Source organism: Ctenopharyngodon idella, chromosome 1 (assembly GCF_019924925.1).
Source record: "Ctenopharyngodon idella isolate HZGC_01 chromosome 1, HZGC01, whole genome shotgun sequence".
In the NCBI taxonomy this organism is placed as follows: Eukaryota; Metazoa; Chordata; class Actinopteri; order Cypriniformes; family Xenocyprididae; genus Ctenopharyngodon; species Ctenopharyngodon idella.
This window is the reverse complement of record NC_067220.1, coordinates 28,040,336-28,059,117: the sequence shown is the minus strand read 5'-3', so window position 1 is coordinate 28,059,117 and position 18,782 is coordinate 28,040,336. Positions and strand designations below refer to the sequence as shown.

The window sequence follows — 18,782 nt, the reverse complement described above, 5'->3', positions numbered from 1 at the left end:
TACAGGCTTCTAGTTACTCAACTGTCTTAGGTCTTCTTTGTCGCATGTTCCTCTTTATGATGCACCAAATGTTTTCTATGGGTGAAAGATCTGGACTGCAGGCTGGCCATTTCAGTACCCGGATCCTTCTTCTACGCAGCCATGATGTTGTAATTGATGCAGTATGTGGTCTGGCATTGTCATGTTGGAAAATGCAAGGTCTTCCCTGAAAGAGATGACGTCTGAATGGGAGCATATGTTGTTCTAGAACTTGGATATACCTTTCAGCATTGATGGTGCCTTTCCAGATGTGTAAGCTGCCCATGCCACACGCACTCATGCAACCCCATACCATCAGAGATGCAGGCTTCTGAACTGAGCGCTGATAACAACTTGGGTTGTCCTTGTCCTCTTTAGTCCGGATGACATGGCGTCCAAGTTTTTCAAAAAGAACTTCAAATTTTGATTCGTCTGACCACAGAACAGTTTTCCACTTTGCCACAGTCCATTTTAAATGAGCCTTGGCCCAGAGAAAACACCTGCGCTTCTGGATCAAGTTTAGATATGGCTTCTTTTTTGACCTATAGAGTTTTAGCCGGCAATGGCGAATGGCATGGTGGATTGTGTTCACCGACAATGTTTTCTGGAAGTATTCCTGAGCCCATGTTGTGATTTCCATTACAGTAGCATTCCTGTATGTGATGCAGTGCCGTCTAAGGGCCCGAAGATCATGGGCATCCAGAATGGTTTTCCGGCCTTGACCCCTTACGCACAGCGATTGTTCCAGATTCTCTGAATCTTTGGATGATATTATGCACTGTAGATGATGATAACTTCAAACTCTTTGCAATTTTTCTCTGAGAAACTCCTTTCTGATATTGCTCCACTATTTTTCGCCGCAGTATTTGGGGAATTGGTGATCCTCTGCCCATCTTGACTTCTGAGAGACACTGCCACTCTGAGAGGCTCTTTTTATACCCAATCATGTTGCCAATTGACCTAATAAGTTGCAAATTGGTCCTCCAGCTGTTCCTTATATGTACATTTAACTTTTCCGGCCTCTTACTGCTACCTGTCCCAACTTTTTTGTAATGTGCAGCTCTCATGAAATCCAAAATGAGCCAATATTTGGCATGACATAATGACATAATCAAAATGTCTCACTTTCAACATTTGATATGTTATCTATATTCTATTGTGAATAAAATATAAGTTTATGAGATTTGTAAATTATTGCATTCCTTTTTTATTCACAATTTGTACAGTGTCCCAACTTTTTTGGAATCGGGTTTGTAAAATGACAATTGTCAGTAACAGTGTTCAGCCATTGTTCAAACCGGAGTCAGACACTAACAGAGAAACTCAGGACGAAGTTACAACTTTTAGAATGCAACTGGACATTTCTGAATGGTTAGTGGATAAATTTATGTAGTTGCTATGGAGTTGATTCAACTCATCGACTAGCATGTGCCATCATGTTAATCTTTTGTGCAAAACCCGTATGGACGCCTACTATACATAGTGTATCTGTTTTCCAAACAGAGCCAGGCTAACATTTATGATTGCTATCAAATGCTTTTAATGGTCTAATAATTTTTCAAAAATATTGCTTAGACAGAAACACTCCTTTTTTAGCAATTGAGCTTGCCAGGGTCAACTTGCAGGCTATCCAAGCTAACAAGACTCTAAATAGTGTTCTGTGCTCATCTGTGCAGTCAACGATAGAACAGTTATCATGCTTTGCTCGAACTTTTGCCATGGCCTTGCGAAAACAAAATGACGGTGCCGTTGGTGGAAACGTGCAGGTTAAGGGCCGGTAATATTATAATAAGATCCCCTTCCTACGTTACAAGGGGAGAGAAATCTGAACGGCTCATTTTTTCACATGCTTGCAGAGAATGATATGATTATCCTTTGGCTTGACTACGTTACCAAACAGCTATCAACTACAATTAAGAAATATGAAGCACAAATGAGTAGAGAAGTTCATGCAGGGTTTTGACCTGCTCACATGTACAGTTAGAGAAGGAAGGCAGGCTTGGAGACTCAAATGTGTACAGTATCATCTGAAGTTTTAAGAGCACCACCAGCTTTCTTGCTGGATTTCCTTGCCTGCTAAACTGTCATCTCTTAGACAGGCTTTCTGGTGATAGAGTGAGAGAGAGTTATTTGGCTTTTATGTGATGTAGTGGAAGAGAGACAGAGGCAGAAAAACTGTGTGAAATAAAGAGATGGAGAGAGAGAGAGAGAGAGAGAGAGAGAGAGAGAGAGAGAGAGAGAGTAACTATGCTTATACCAACCACATGCATGTTTCTCATTCATATATAGCAAATTCCATATATAGCCAGGCCTATACTTTATTGCATTAGAACCACAAACCTCAAAGACAATGGCATCCCTACAAGCAATGGAATGCTGAAGAAACAGCAACACCTCTAAATATCAAATAACAGTGTGACCAACATTATTTTTTGTGTAAAACTAACTTAAGATTTATGATTTAGCTTTTCATATGCAAAACGAACTTTGTAAAATACTTATCTTAACCTTTAAAGAGATTCTGCTTTCTCCTTGTAGGAGAAATAACTAATTTGCTAGAAACAATGTTCAACCTTAGGCAGCAGGATTGTCGCTGAAATCTTCCTGCATATCTAAATGTGTCTTTCTTTTGTCTCTTCCCTATCATTTCTGCTCCACCACCTGCAGTCGTAATAGAATTTATAATAGAATTCATTCTCTCATCAAGCCTGTATGAATAAAGGATGCTGCAACCTCATGTCTGATTTCTCCGGCTGCTTTTCACTTCCAGGAAAATTGCAGAGCAATATCTTTATTTTTCTTCATAAATAAAGGCAGATCATCCAAAGCCTGTGTGCATTTCTTTTCCTTCAATATTGTAGGATGCTTTGCTTTCCACTTGAGACACAATGTTATGGGACAAAATATCTGATCAGTTGAGAATTGTTGCAATCTGATCTTGGCGATCTCAAGTTTTTACTCACAATCTTTCATATCCAATTCTGTTTACAAGAGATAGGAGGCTTGTGTAAATATATGTGGAAAATAATTCCAAGTGGGTTGGAGACCACATTGAAAATCTAGGATTCAGAATGTAATTTAAATCTGTAAACAAACATTCAAATGTTCACAAAACAAAATGTAATTATTATATTACAATAATATGAATATTGTGTTATATTAATATTCATCATTCACTGTTATCATTGATATATTAAAATGTCATATTTCACACTATTTTTAATATTGCAATATGAGCAATATCACACAAATAGCCATGCGATATGGCTGTATATCAGCGCGGCTGTGATTCGGCCGTAGGCAATCACAGCGTGCTGATATACAGCCATATTGCATGGCTACTCATGTGATATTGCATTTATACAACAGTTTGATGGCACGAGTGTGTAAATAAATAAGAACAACAACAGAGTTTCTTTAAAAACCCTCTTTTGTGAGGAACTACTTCCTTCCACCATCTCAAGTTGACAGTTTAACAGTTGAGCCCAAGCCTCCGTTACTAATTCTAAACCGTCGCTTTAGAACTCTTAACGAATGAATGTTAAGTCGCTTCATTGACACTCACTGTAATATAATGTATTATGAGAGAGAGAGATCACCTGAGCAAGTGTTTTAGCTGCATCTAGCTGATATTCTTCAGGTCAATCTTATATTCATAATCACAAAATCAGTTTAAATGTCCGCTGAGGAAAGATGTCTTTGTCTTTTTAACATTTAAGACATTCCCATGACAGCGCTAGTCAGTGCATTTGTCAGCTGCGTCTTGTAAGATGTTTAAAGTGAAAACAACGTCTTTGTTTCCTTGTTTCAGTCCATTTCAATATAAAAGTCTTTGCGACTGACTGACTCACTCATAAAGACAGTCTTTGCCGCCATCTCATGGCGTATTAATGTAACTTTCACTGAAGTCGAAATCACTAAAGGACACTTTCTCACTACCAAAAAAATACGATGTCATTTATATGAAATATTATTTATTGAACAATAATATTTAAATTAACAATAGCCTCTATAACAGTATAAGAAGTAAAATAGGAAATAAACAAGCAAACAGTTCAGTCAAACGCACAAAAGCAGCGCTCTAGTTAGTACAGGATTTAATTTCAATGTAAATAAAGTTATAAAACTTAATATAGCCCTTAAGCCAAATCTATTTGCTCTGAAACAAGTAACAAATTAATAAGACCAAAGACTGCCCGTTTGTTAATTACATTAACTTTCCTTAAATTCCTAATTTTCTAAAATTGACTATTTTCTTGAAGTCATATACTGACAAAATATAAATTCTTGCACTATTTTTTAGATACTCAGCATGCCGTTCATTTAGCTATAACTACCCCTCTACATGGTAAATGTGAAACTTCACATATGAACGTCACATTTTAATTTATGCGGTACACTAAGACAGCTTTAAATCTCAAGAGCCCCTATATGTTTTATTTCGTAGTAGAACCTATAGTGTCATTTCTGAATGGTGGCTTTAAAACATGACGGACTGTCAGCCTTAACATTCATCCACAATGTTAACAGATGAGTTTTTTTTATTTTTATTAAATTTATTGTATCACTTGTCCAATAGGGCTTGACAGTCTCTAAGAGGATAAAAAGGCTTTTATGTTTGCATTGAGGTCATCTATACCGAGTCTCTTGGAAGAGCGTGTTCTGCTGGTCCACGTAAGAGCTGGTTCCCTGAGTGTTGATAAAATCCTGACAAAGACTGACATTGTGGATGAATGTAGTCCACGCACTCTGCCCCTCCGGCATTGCAGTGAATAGATGAAGAGAACATGTGAAAAGAGCCATCTCTCCTGGTTTCTGCTCCCTGCTCTGTTTCCTATATATCACTGTCACCTCTCCTACATTCTTCCCAGCTCTATTCCCTCCTTCCTTTCCTTATCAGTCTGCCTTTGCCATCTTCTCTTTCAGCTCTCCTTTTCCATATCTTTACTAACCATGTATTTTCCGTCTCTCTCCAACTCTATCTGTCATTTCGCTTTGACCCCTTGTCTCCCTGGCCATTTAAACCAGCCTCAAATAACACAGACTGATCTCCCTACAGACCTGCATATTATACTCTGCCTACTGGCGGTCAGGTGACAGCCACATTCCTGACCAATCAAAGTGTTCCCAGGATGGATTTTCAGTGCACTGGTCAGGCAGAGGTGGCTCATTTTTACATAAACTAAGGATATGGCCGGTGGCCAGCCTAAGGCATCTCCCCCTCTCCGTCTGTTATGCTGTGCATGGACAAACGCAACAGCTTCTACACCAGGGCACAGTGGCACTCTGGATTTATGTTATTACGTAATGTGAATATTTTTTTATATTTTATGGTTTTCATGTCAAGTTTCAGACATAACTCCTCGAAGCACTGACTTTGTAGGTCAATTAATTTATGTAGTGTTGTGAGGGGTGTGAGGGGCCTGTTAATAAAGTACAAACGGGTTGTTCATATGGAAAAACAATAGCCTAAAACTTAAAATATGTTCTTACATTATGAAAAACAACATGGGAATTGGTCCTAACAAGGTCTATGCATTTGTGTATATGTGTAAGATTGGGAGATCACTCAAAAGTGCTCTTTATAATACAGGTGCTTCCATCCTGGTTTGGATTGCATGGCTCAGCACTGACATAGAGTCATGTGGTATTCATATAAACAATCCATTATGAGGTAAATCCAAAAGAAAAAGAGCAGTACACTTACATAAATGTATGATGTTTGTCATGCTTGCAATGTTTCTGATTATTTTTATTAAGAAAAGCATCTGCTAAATGAATAAATGTAGATGTAAATGTAAATAAAGCCTGCAAGGTCAAGTCCGCACATGCAGAAACACTGTACATGGAGGTTGTTGCAGTGTTTATGCATGTACAGTGTTTTTTTTTTTCTCCTAATCACAGATTAACGTAGGGTATCATAAATGTTTAAGGGATGACTTTTTTAGGACATTTAAATGCAAGTTAAGTAAGAATTTAAGATCAATCTTACATTTGCAAAGTAAGAAAGATAAAAGTCAAGAAATAGTGAGGGAAACCGCTTCAAGCACTGTAACGTGGGGCCTCATTTTTAAAACGTGCGTACGCAGATATGAACTTAGTTCATATTTATAAAAACGGTCTTTGATGTGGAAAAGTGCTTAGCGTCAGGGTCTAAGCAGATGTACGCACTTTTTCTTTGTATCAGAGAGTCAAGGTACTGCTGGTATTTGGAAATCTAAGCAATTCTTGCTGCACGCAAATACTCAAATAAAGGACATTGACTGGCGCTCTTTATACTTTTTAATGACATTAATTAGAGTAGGCAGCATTTACAAGGCAGAAATCTAAAACCATTCAGCTGCACACAGATCATTTGCGATTTGTCTTTTGGAAGAGAGGAGTACGCACATTTTTTGTGCGTACTTTTTGTTCTCTGAATCAAATGTACGCAAATTTGAGAAATGAACGTAAGATCGAATGTAGGACGGTTTCTAAGCAACATTTTATTAATGAGGCCCGTCATCATCAGAACAAATTGATTAGTAAAGGGCTGGAACATAAAGAGAACAAAGTAAATAAAATACTGATTTGTTTTCTGATGATACATTTTTTTTATCCAATTTTATCCATAATTTGAAATCAATGCAAAAATACAGTAAACATCGAGTTGAAATAATTAATGTTTTCCATTTAGAATTTTTACTAAATTATTTAAGAATCATATTTAATCATATTGATTTATGTCTACTGTCATTAAACACAAGGGACATTCGTGCACACTTCTGAGCAAAACTACTGACTCAGTGATTTGGAATCAACTGGTCAAATGGACTTTACTGTAATATTTAATCAAATGTAATAATTTACAGCCTTAAATTTAGAAAAGCACATTTTAATATTTTTTTAAGATTGTCTCAGTTATTGCATGAATTATTTTAATGTTAAAGAAAATGATACTGTATATAAGATTATTTCTTCTTTTAGCTCAGATTTATATGTCAAACTCCAACGTGCATGAGTCATATGTTATTAAAATCTCAAGGGATCAGTTAGATAAATAAGTAATTTAATTTACAAAAAAGAGAAAAGAAAAAAAACAGAATACACAAAGTGTGCTTCATTCAAGTACTGTATGTTATATTACAATGGAGGTAAACAGTCTAATACACAGACATATGTATACACATACAGTGTGCTTACAATTGGCACTACAAGTCCTGCTTCAAATTCATTCAATCTCATTCAGTCTAAGAAACAATCACCAACATAATGGAATTACTGATACGCAATACAAATATTCTCCATGGCAACACATTTAAATGAATGCACTGCACACAAAAGTGCTTCCAATACACACAGAAATGTGTACCAAGGACAAAAGTTAACCCAAATTTTTAAAACAGTGAATTTTTACCTGCCTGATAACATATGGTATATTTTGTGATATTATGTTCTAAGCCTTTTTAATGATCTGTTTGGAGAGTAAAGAGCTGTATAATCTCACACAAGGAGTGGAAAATTAAAAATTAAAATTTAAAATTAATATTTAAAATGCATTCTGGTAGAGTGTTTATTGTTGATTGATTGATAATTTATTTAAATTAAAGATTCAGCTGAAGTATTTAACAAATGGATGACAGGTTTCATTTTTGTATGAATTCAACTGGAGTATTTGACAAATGGAGATTACTTTGTGTTTTATATGGAAGAAAAAAAAAAAAAAAAACTTTATAGAGGTAAAAATTCCCATGAAAATCAATTCCACCTGAGGAAATATTTCTCTTTAATATATAAAAAAAGTTAATTTCTAACACTGGTGTTCGCACACAAACACATGCCCCAGTCACACCCTAAGCCTTAGATCCTTCAGGTGTGAAATGACATGTAAAAGACCTTTATAGAGTGAAAAGTCCTAAAAAAGGAAAAGCTTTCCAGATTACCCCATCTTTACAGATGAAAGGACATGGCATATGTGGAGGACGAAGTGGATTCTGGCAAAAACCCTTTTCTTCTTACCAGAGGGGAAGGCTGAAAGAAGACAGGCTTGAACTCTCTGAGATGTTGGACAGCGCTGAAGTGAGTGAACATGCTAACTCCAGCTCTGTGAGGGCGGACATTGGAAGAAGATGAAAGACGACTGTGCTCTCGAATCCCTTTATTGGATTACGCCACATGGTTCAAACTCAAAAATCTCTTTGGTATTTTAATAGACCTCTGCAAGGAGGAAAGGTAACGCTAATAGAAAATATGACTGGTCGAGCGGGATTGTTAAACCGTCACTTACTGTAAATTTAAACCATGACCAGTAAGTTGTGAGCTTTCATCAAATTGGAGATTTACACAGAGGCACAAACGCTCAAAACAGTTCCAACTGTATTCAAATAAGAAAGAAAGAAAGAAAGAAAGAAAGAAAGAAAATGACACCCTGTAATTGGTTTAAATGCAAAATGTCAATATGGCCTAATGGTTCGACAGAGGCTAATTGAGCAGCATAATCAAAATTTGTCTCTGTGTCATTCGGGTGGTCAATAGATTCAGAGTTGTGATTGTCTAAAAAAAAAAAAAAAAAAATCGAAACAATCAGCATTCTGTTTTGTCCCTGAACAGCAAATCCATGGCTGACAGAAATAATGGTAGAGATTAGTTTCTCCTGTTTTTGATTGCAGGAGCTAACACTGCAGCCTATTTCTTTTCTTTTCTTTTTTTTTTTTTTTTTTTTAAATTGACAGGATATAACGTAGTGGAATTTAAATCACTGCTATGATTACTGTCCTTGTGGGTAGGCTGGAAGACCAAAGAGTTCTGGTCTGAACTCTTCCATGCTTCTGAGCAGCAAGGTGGCCTCCTGGGTGAGGCTGCGGTCCAGGTTATCATCTGGGATCATCACCACCTGCATTCCAGCTGCCAGACCCGCCTTTACTCCATTTGGAGCGTCTTCAAAAACCAGACACTGTGAAGGCAGAACCAGAAAAGACTAATCAATTAAAACATATGAATGTTCACAGAGATTTGCCCTCAGAATACTGACTAACTGTGTAGAGAGAAGATCCAAAAGCAGGAGATGGAAAAATCCAATACTGGAAATGCAATAGTACACTAAAGTATGGTAGGGCAAGATGCCCCCCTGGGGCAAGATTACGCTTTATAATACAGTGGCCAATGCATCATCATCCTAAACTTATGCTAAACTTATATCTAAATATGTTACAATTTAAAAGTAAATACACATTGTTTTTGAGGGAGGCATCTTCCCCTACTACTTAGGAGGATATTAGAGGATATTATAGAGACATATTTTGACATACCTATCATTAGTTTAAAATTATTTTCTTATTCTTATACAGACAACTTTATACATGGCAAAGGAGGTCTCAGGGTTAAGGTTTGAATAAAAGCTACAGTGGGTACGGAAAGTATTCAGACCCCCTTAAATTTTTCACTCTTTGTTATACTGCAGCCATTTGCTAAAATCATTTAAGTTCATTTTTTTTTTCCTCATTAATGTACATACAGCACCCCATATTGACAGACAAACACAGAATTGTTGACATTTTTGCAGATTTATTAAAAAAGAAAAACTGAAATATCACATGGTCCTAAGTATTCAGACCCTTTGCTCAGTATTTAGTAGAGGCACCCTTTTGATCTAATACAGCCATGAGTCTTTTTGGGAAAGATGCAACAAGTTTTTCACACCTGGATTTGGGGATCCTCTGCCATTCCTCCTTGCAGATCCTCTCCAGTTCTGTCAGGTTGGATGGTAAACGTTGGTGGACAGCCATTTTTAGGTCTCTCCAGAGATGCTCAATTGGGTTTAAGTCAGGGCTCTGGCTGGGCCATTCAAGAATAGTCACGGAGTTGTTGTGAAGCCACTCCTTCGTTATTTTAGCTGTGTGCTTAGGGTCATTGTCTTGTTGGAAGGTAAACCTTCGGCCCAGTCTGAGGTCCTGAGCACTCTGGAGAAGGTTTTCGTCCAGGGTATCCCTGTACTTGGTCGCATTCATCTTTCCCTCGATTGCAACCAGTCATCCTGTCCCTGCACACCCCCACAGCATGATGCTGCCACCACCATGCTTCACTGTTGGGACTGTATTGGACAGGTGATGAGCAGTGCCTGGTTTTCTCCACACATACCGCTTAGAATTAAGGCCAAAAAGTTCTATCTTGGTCTCATCAGACCAGAGAATCTTATTTCTCACCATCTTAGCAAACTCCATGCGGGCTTTCATGTGTCTTGCACTAAGGAGAGGCTTCCGTCGGGCCACTCTGCCATAAAGCCCCGACTGGTGGAGGGCTGCAGTGATGGTTGACTTTCTACAACTTTCTCCCATCTCCCGACTGCATCTCTGGAGCTCAGCCACAGTGATCTTTGGGTTCTTCTTTACCTCTCTCACCAAGGCTCTTCTCCCCCGATAGCTCAGTTTGGCCGGACGGCCAGCTCTAGGAAGGGTTCTGGTCGTCCCAAACGTCTTCCATTTAAGGATTATGGAGGCCACTGTGCTCTTAGGAACCTTAAGTGCAGCAGAAATGTTTTTGTAACCTTGGCCAGATCTGTGCCTTGCCACAATTCTGTCTCTGAGCTCTTCAGGCAGTTCCTTTGACCTCATGATTCTCATTTGCTCTGACATGCACTGTGAGCTGTAAGGTCTTATATAGACAGGTGTGTGGCTTTCCTAATCAAGTCCAGTCAGTATAATCAAACACAGCTGGACTCAAATGAAGGTGTAGAACCATCTCAAGGATGATCAGAAGAAATGGACAGCACCTGAGTTAAATATATGAGTGTCACAGCAAAGGGTCTGAATACTTAGGACCATGTGATATTTCAGTTTTTCTTTTTTAATAAATCTGCAAAAATGTGTTTTTCTGTCAATATGGGGTGCTGTGTGTACATTAATGAGGAAAAAAAATGAACTTAAATGATTTTAGCAAATGGCTGCAATATAACAAAGAGTGAAAAATTTAAGGGGGTCTGAATACTTTCCGTACCCACTGTATGGTGATTTGTTAAAGAGTTTGACAGCTGCTGTCAAGTGCATTTCAGAAGTTTAAATGTCAGGCAATCTGTCTCTTGATCTAGATCTCTCCCTTTGGTCCTCTCAGTCATTCATTCATAGCATCCAAGTCCAACAAAACCACAACAAAAATCAAGTTCAATGAACCACATCGTGGGCAGAAAGTAGCCAAATATCAATGTCACAATGTGACAATGACACACAAACCACCATCCTTCTACACTGTCCCCATTTGCCACTGACAATTTGTAAAAACCACAATATGACAGCTTACAACAATAATGTCTCACATACATACTTCAGCAGGAGTTTTCATTTTGTTAGTAGATATTATAATGATGCTGTAGTTTGTTACAGTTTGAGCAGTCCTTGTGGTTATTATCAGTCAAGTCATGGATCACACAGACGGCTCTGTCAGATGAGCACTACAATTCTCTATTGCTTTTGATGACTTGCTACCGAAATCATTCAACAGAATACAAACAAATGTGCTCTTGCTGTTGATATACATGCACAGTATTTTATATATATATATATATATATATATATATATATATATATATATATATATATATATAATATTAGGGTGGACTTTTTGGACTTTCTCCTTCATGAGAAATGGAAACAAACCAAATTGCGCCGAGATTGGAGTACGTTTAGGGTGTGCTCAACAAAATTTAAATTCCGTCTTAATGACCATAACAGCACGTAATTAAAAATTATACAAGACCATTAGTAAATGTTGAATTAGTTTAAAAACGAGAACACATAACATTGTTAGTCTTAAAATGTTAAATTACAATACTGCTGATGAGAACTGATCTTTGAAAAATGGCGATCTGATCTAGAGCATGATGACAATCCGACATATCGGCATATAAGTTCTTGCAGACGTAAAAGCAGAATGTTAAAAAATGAAATTACTGCACTTTAAAGAAAGTGAACTTAGAACAAAATTGAGATCTGATCTAGATATTTATGATGATTTGGTTCTTCTTTGTTTTTCTGGTGTGTTTCACTCCTTTGCCCCTTGATTTCAAAACACTGCTTCATGAAACTTCGGAGCATTATGAATCAGCGTGTCGAATCATGATTCGGATCGCATGTCAAACCGCCAAACTGCTGAAATCACGTGACTTTGGCGCTCCGAACTGCTGATTCATAACGCTGATTCATAACGCTCCGAAGCTTCCTGAAGCAGTGTTTTGAAATCGGCCATCACTATATAAGTCGTTTTTTTTTTTTGTTTTGTTTTTTGGTGCTTTATAATATTAATATTGAACCACTGTACTCACATGAACTGATTTAAATATGTTTTTAGTACATTAATTGATCTTGAGAAAGGAAATATCATTGCTGGCTATGCAGGCCTCACTGAGCCATCAGATTTCAACAAAAATCTCTTAATTTGCGTTCCGAAGATTAACGAAGGTCTTACAGGTGTGGAACGGCATGAGGGTGAGTAATAAATGTTTTAAATAAATATTTTCGTTTTTGGATGAACTAACCCTTTTAAGGATAAATTAATCAAATTATACTCATAAAGGTCAAATATGTTTTTCTTCAGTTTTTCTTTCTTATACTGTTAAAATCTGCAGCATGGCATGGGTTTGTCAACGTCAGACGCTGATATCTAGAAATGAAATGATTGATTTAATGCTGATAACTAATACAATTTAATGACAGCAAATGAGATGTACACAAAAAATTCACAATAATTAAATGCACAATGTTTACTTACAGAAAGACACAAAATATGTGTTATCCTTTGACATGCTCTTGGTAGAATTTGAAACAAGGGGGACCATGCGTTTCCATGCAATCGACCAAGTAGGCATGTTATCTCACATGTTGGTCTATCTAGAATCCTAAAAGCCATCAGAGAGTCAGAATGTTTGCTTAGGAGCCACCCAGTACATATAATTGACCCTCAGGAACAGAGACTCCACATTTTTGTCCACTCATCAAATAGATGAACAAATAACAAAAAAAAGCACTTGAGTTTCCATGAATGGCCCTAATTGACTGATGTCACTAAGCCAGTTGTGCGATGAGTGAAAGTGACTCACAAAGACCAGCGGAAGCATGGGGCTCACTTTAGAGAGTAAAGCTTAGCTAATTCCCTTGTACCGGGGCACAATTAAACCTTCTAATTACGCAAAGAACCCAGCAAATGACCCATAATTACCAAGGCTCGCATTTTTGTGAACATAAAGGGAAAAAAAAAAAAGAAAAAAAAAAAAAGAGAGCTGGAGTACAAAAGCTAAGCATAGCACAAATGCTGGCTTTTTCTCTGTCAGCAATTTGAAGTGGAGCATCTTGTTGGATTAGAAACGGTCCAGGACATCTAACACAAGAGAGATTCAGTAATTAGTCATAGCTAGTGTATGAGAAGGCTTAAGATTCGCACGTCACTTGAGCAGACAGCTGGGGATGAGAGGGTGAGACGACTGTCTCAAACACCTCTAATTAAGAGAGTGAATCAGCGTTTTACAGTCGGATTTGATTCTTACCTCAGACCATAGGGAATGTTAGAACGTAGATTTTTTTGTTGCCAGATTTATTTGAAATCCTGCTTTTAGGCATACTGCATGTATTACATTAACATCAGAAGAAGAAAAAAAAAACTTAAATAAATAAATGAAATAATTAATTAAATAAAATTAAATAAATAAATAAAACATAAGCCAAACTTTGACTTGGTGCAAATAAGCAAATTAATGAGAGAGAAAATGCTTGACATTAAAGAGAACATTAAAGAGTGATGCCATCCAAGGTATACCCTTTCCATCATAAACCATCCATCATACACCTCCACAAATCTGTCTACTAGCATTTCCTGCAGAGCGATTCAGGAGTGAAGCTGCGCAGAAAAAACATATAGCTATTTTTATATATGTAATATGTATTAACTTTAACTAGTCAACACAACATTGTATTACACTGTCCTCAAAAATGTGCAGTCCATCTGCCAAATATAATGCTTGATTGGTACTGTACTTTATAATGATTCAGTCAAACTGATTAGCAAATCAGACTTTACTGATCACAGGCGTCATCAGTCTGAATCTTGGATGAATTGCTCAGTTGTGGTACTTCCTTCCACTCAACCACAAGTTATGTTATGTATGAGACTGTGTACTGTGTGCGTACATCCATATCCATATAAGCAGTTTAATATCAATATAAAAACTTCTAAAAAAAAAAACAAATCAATCACAGACACACACAAACAATTTTATCTTTCATAATAAAGCTGTAGGTAAAAAGGTTTTTGTAGGTAAAACATGTGACCCGTGCTGGCAAAAGGAGTCGGAATGCGCACGGGCTAATTTCGAGCTAAAGGCAAAAAGGGAAACATTTTGGTCGAATTTGAGGTTTTCACAAAAATTACTTAATCAAGCCCACATCTAGCGATCTCAAATGCTCCAAATAGCAATTAAACATCTAAAAGTATCTTTATTTGTATGTTTTCTGAGAGGAGTCCCTTTCCTTTATCCAGGAAAAAATGCAGTTTTTCTCTGCTCGCTTCTCGATGGCTCACGCTTCCCCTCAGCACAAGTTTGGTATCGTTTTAAAGAGCAGCATTCTAACTTTGTGAATATACATAGGAAATTCTCAATGGCATGAGTCTGAACCAATGAAATTTTCAAACTCTTGGCTGGTTATTTTCACAGCTAGAACATGACGGCTGCACAGGTAGATTTTTAAATGCCAGTCACAGTTTTTATTATATTTCTTACTGTGGTATTATAATTGCAGGAATCAAAATAAATAAATAAATAAATAATACAGACACTACTTAAGCCTTGCGGGACACAGCTCCCAATTTTGGGACTGTCCTGCAAAATGCAGGACGGTTGGTCACCCTAGTCGGTTCTGTTTATGCAGTTTTTCTTTGACTACCTTGTGAATCTACGCCCCCAGGGCACGGTTGCTACCTTGTGGATAAACTAATTACCGCAAAAAAAAAAAAAAAAAAAAACGCGTGGCTACAAAAATCCGGCGGCGTACAGTACGCACGTACTCTTCTAATGCCGAAATTCGCATCACGCGCACTGTTTACGCATACACGAGGGTCAGTGTAAAGTGAAGTACTTTGGGCTTCAGACAGCGTGCGATCCCGCACATATATACTGTATATACTGAATTACAATATTTCAAAATATCTGTCTTGGCGAGTATTCATGCAAACATAATCTGTTATGTCTTAAATGAACGTTTGGTTAACTGTTGGGGAAAAACATCTGATGTTTAACATTATTAGATTTGTGTGGTACAGTAGGTCTTATTATATCATGCTAACTAACATTTTTGACAATTTGCTCATTGTGAATTTTTACAATTTTTTTACAGAAATTATTGGTCAACAACTGGAGAGTTTTTACATTTATCTAAAAAATGCCTTTTCTTTTTTTTTTTTTTTTTTTTTCTCCATGTGTGTTTTGTCTTTTTGATTGCAAGCTTGAGTACAGCAACATAAACGCAGAAGCACAAAACAGAAATCAGGGTTTCAACCCAGGTCCAATTACATACCAAAAACAAACAAACAAAAAACAAAAACAAAAATAAACATTTAGTATGCACTGATGTCTGCTGTTGTACAGCAGAAAGAAAAAAAAAAAAATCACTAAAATGTCCAAGGCAATAAATTATAAACACCTGTTGGACTATAGACTGTTGGATCTCTCTCAGCACATGCCAGCCAACTCACATCTCACTGTGTTTAATGTGAGTTGACGTTGTACTCACCATCACAAAGAGTTATTACAGTAATGGACATTGATTGGGAAGGACTGTGAGCGGTCCTTTGACAACAAAGCTATTGCTAATAATAGTTACCTCCCACAGATAAAAAATAACAGAAAAATTAAAATGACTTAGTACACCGAGATATCCCAGCAGGCAGATATTTACTTGTTTAATTTAAAATAAAAGCATGGTGGGATATGAACAAGTGGTGAAGGTGACATAAGACATAATTTTTGGCACTTCTACAGGATGGCCAAAAATCTCTAGCACGCATACACAAACGTGCCACACTTAATGACGAGACATGAATTCTAGAATGATGCAAAGATGACCTGACACAGTGGAGTCCATCTACGGTCCAGCGCTCTGGGAAATGTCAGGGGCCAGATGACCATCTAGGCTAAGCAACATCACAGTGACTAACATCACGTGTTATATAGGGAAGACACATAACTGATGTGTTTTTCATACTCACAAGCTAACACGCACAGAGCAGACTTAAATTAAACTGACAGACTATAAAAAGTCTTATTAAATTACATATTCTTGTGAGATCCCACAGAGGGAAGTATGCCTATGAAGCACAACACAGGTCCTATGTGCATGGCATGATGCAGCCATGAAGGAATACAATCGTGGTCAGAATTATTGGCACCCTTGTTAAATATGAACAAGCCTGTGACAAATCTGCATTTGTTAATCCTTTTGATCTTTTATTTAAAAAATAATATAAAATAAAAAATTGTATGTTCATTACAATACTTTTTGCAACATCCTTTTGCCAAGATAACAGCTCTGAGTCTTCTCCTATAATACCTGATGAGTTTGGAGAACACATGACAAAAGATCAGAAACCATTCCTCCATACAGAATCTCTCCAGTTCCTTCAAATTCCCAAGTCCATGTTGATACACTCTCCTCTTGAGTCTTCTAAAGGATTCAGGTCAGGGGACTGGAATGGCCATGGCAGAACCTTAATTTTGTGCTCAGTGACCCATTGATTTTGATGTTTGTTTTGGATAATTTCAAATACCTGCGTCTTTTTCACTAACCACTCACAATCCAGTTTTACTTTTCGTTAAAAGCATTGAGTGTTTCAAACAAGTCACCATCATTCTTTTAGCGCAAACATGTCTCTTTTCTATGCAAATTAAGCTCATTACACATTGTGCATTATTCACAAAACTTAGTGTTATTTGCCTGGCTCAGTTAACACTGGTCAATTACCACCTGCTTTCCTCTATTTTATTTAAGAGCAATGTTTGTGTGTTCCCAATTATTTAATCATGGTATCAGTGATTGCATGATGATCAAGTGATGGTGAAAAGCATTAAAATTGGGCACATATCCAGACAAGAGTACTTTCGAAATTTTAAAGAGCAGATTTCGGTGCCTAGAGTGATGTTGTACACTCTCTGCAACATACAGCAGATTGCCATAGTATGCTGCATCCTCTACAACCTAGCACTCAGAACCAACCTACTGCTGAGGAAACTACAGTCCAATTTTCAGTCTAAACTGACTGCAATTTATAAAAAAAAAAAAAAAAGAAAAAAAAAGGTGTATATCAGAAAATAATGATAAGAACGTACATCTCAATTGAGTTGTTCTCGCACACTGTATATACTGTACTGTTCAAAACTTTGTCAGTAAGATTTTTAAATGCCTTTGAAAGAAGTCTCTTATGCTCACCAAAGCTCAAAAAATACAGTAAAAACAGTAATATTACAAATAATATTTTCTATTATAGCTGCATTTTCAGCAGCCATTACTTCAGTCTTCAGTGACAAATGATCCTTAAAATACCATTCTAACATGCTGATTTGTCGCTTAAGAAACATTTTGTTGAAAGCATTTTTTTTTTTTTTTTTTTTTTTGTGGAAACCTTTTTCCCCCCAAGATTTGCTGATGAATAGAAAGTTCAAAAGAACAGCATTTATTTGAAATATAAAGCTTTAATGGATGGATGTATGGACGTAATATTTTAATAGACGGATGGATGGATAAATGGATGGAATATTTTAATGAACGGATGAGTGCAAAATTGGAATTAAATCAAGAGCATGTGAATCAGTATCTAAGAATTAGCTAATGTGAATCGGGTGTAGCTTTTTCCTCAGTGAAGAGGTTTCCCATTGGCCCCCTAAGTCCGGAGGGGAGGGGCTATACTGTAGTATGCCCAAGTGTTATGCCAAACAACGCACATGACAAGTAAACAAAATGTAATGGCTCGGCTCTAGTTTCATAAGGCTGTGGTCATTAGCCCAGGTCCATCTGCTTTGATATGGAGCCAAACCTCAGACATGACATGGCAGAGATGACAACAACAGGAGAGAGAAGCGTGTGCTCATCAAGCATGTAAGCATGTGAGTCTGATGACTGTACAAATGCCATGTGACTATAGGTACTTGTGAATATATGTGCCAGTAAAGAAGGTTGTTAAGATTCTGTAGAGACTTTGACAGATTGCTGACAGCATTCTCTAAATGATCAGTGGGCCTGTAGCTGGCCCAAACCGAGATGACGTGTAATGGAGAGAAAACAGACTGATAACACCCACGCTTGACACAGTGCATTTTATTTGGTCAAGACGACCAAAACACCATGGCTACTGTTTCACTGTAAAACTTAAACATCATTGGATAAATGCAATCTTCACCCATCACTGCCTCTGACTCAAATGGCCTTTTCTACCAAATATGAAAAATCATTTTTAATAGAACCCTCAGAGGTCGGAAAGGCATCTTGGTCAGCATTTTAGTTTTTATAGACGACAGTTTAAATAGGCTTTCACAAGTTCTGTGCTTGATGACAAAGTCTATTCAAAAAGCACTAACTTAATTTCTCCATAGACATATCTCTACATATTTCAAGGGATTCAGCGAACAACTGGGGCCTGTCGTCGGATGATATATTTGGCCTAATCTTAAATTGCATTTCTCAACACCCAGTTGGCATGTTCTTCAGAGGGACTTGGGCGGGTGATCGATACAGCAAAGCACCTCAATAAACTTA

The 18,782-nt window shown here is 37.2% G+C and overlaps 1 protein-coding gene across 1 annotated transcript in view; it reads right to left on the bottom strand.

The window, feature by feature from the left end:
- Positions 1-7,049: 7,049 nt before the first annotated feature.
- Positions 7,050-18,782, bottom strand: part of pudp (pseudouridine 5'-phosphatase) — a 31,817-nt gene continuing 20,084 nt past the window's right edge. Inside the window, exon 4 of the mRNA XM_051908548.1 lies at positions 7,050-8,950. Coding sequence (XP_051764508.1) covers positions 8,765-8,950 — 186 coding nt within the window. The 3' untranslated portion in view covers positions 7,050-8,764. The remainder of the gene's footprint in view (positions 8,951-18,782) is intronic.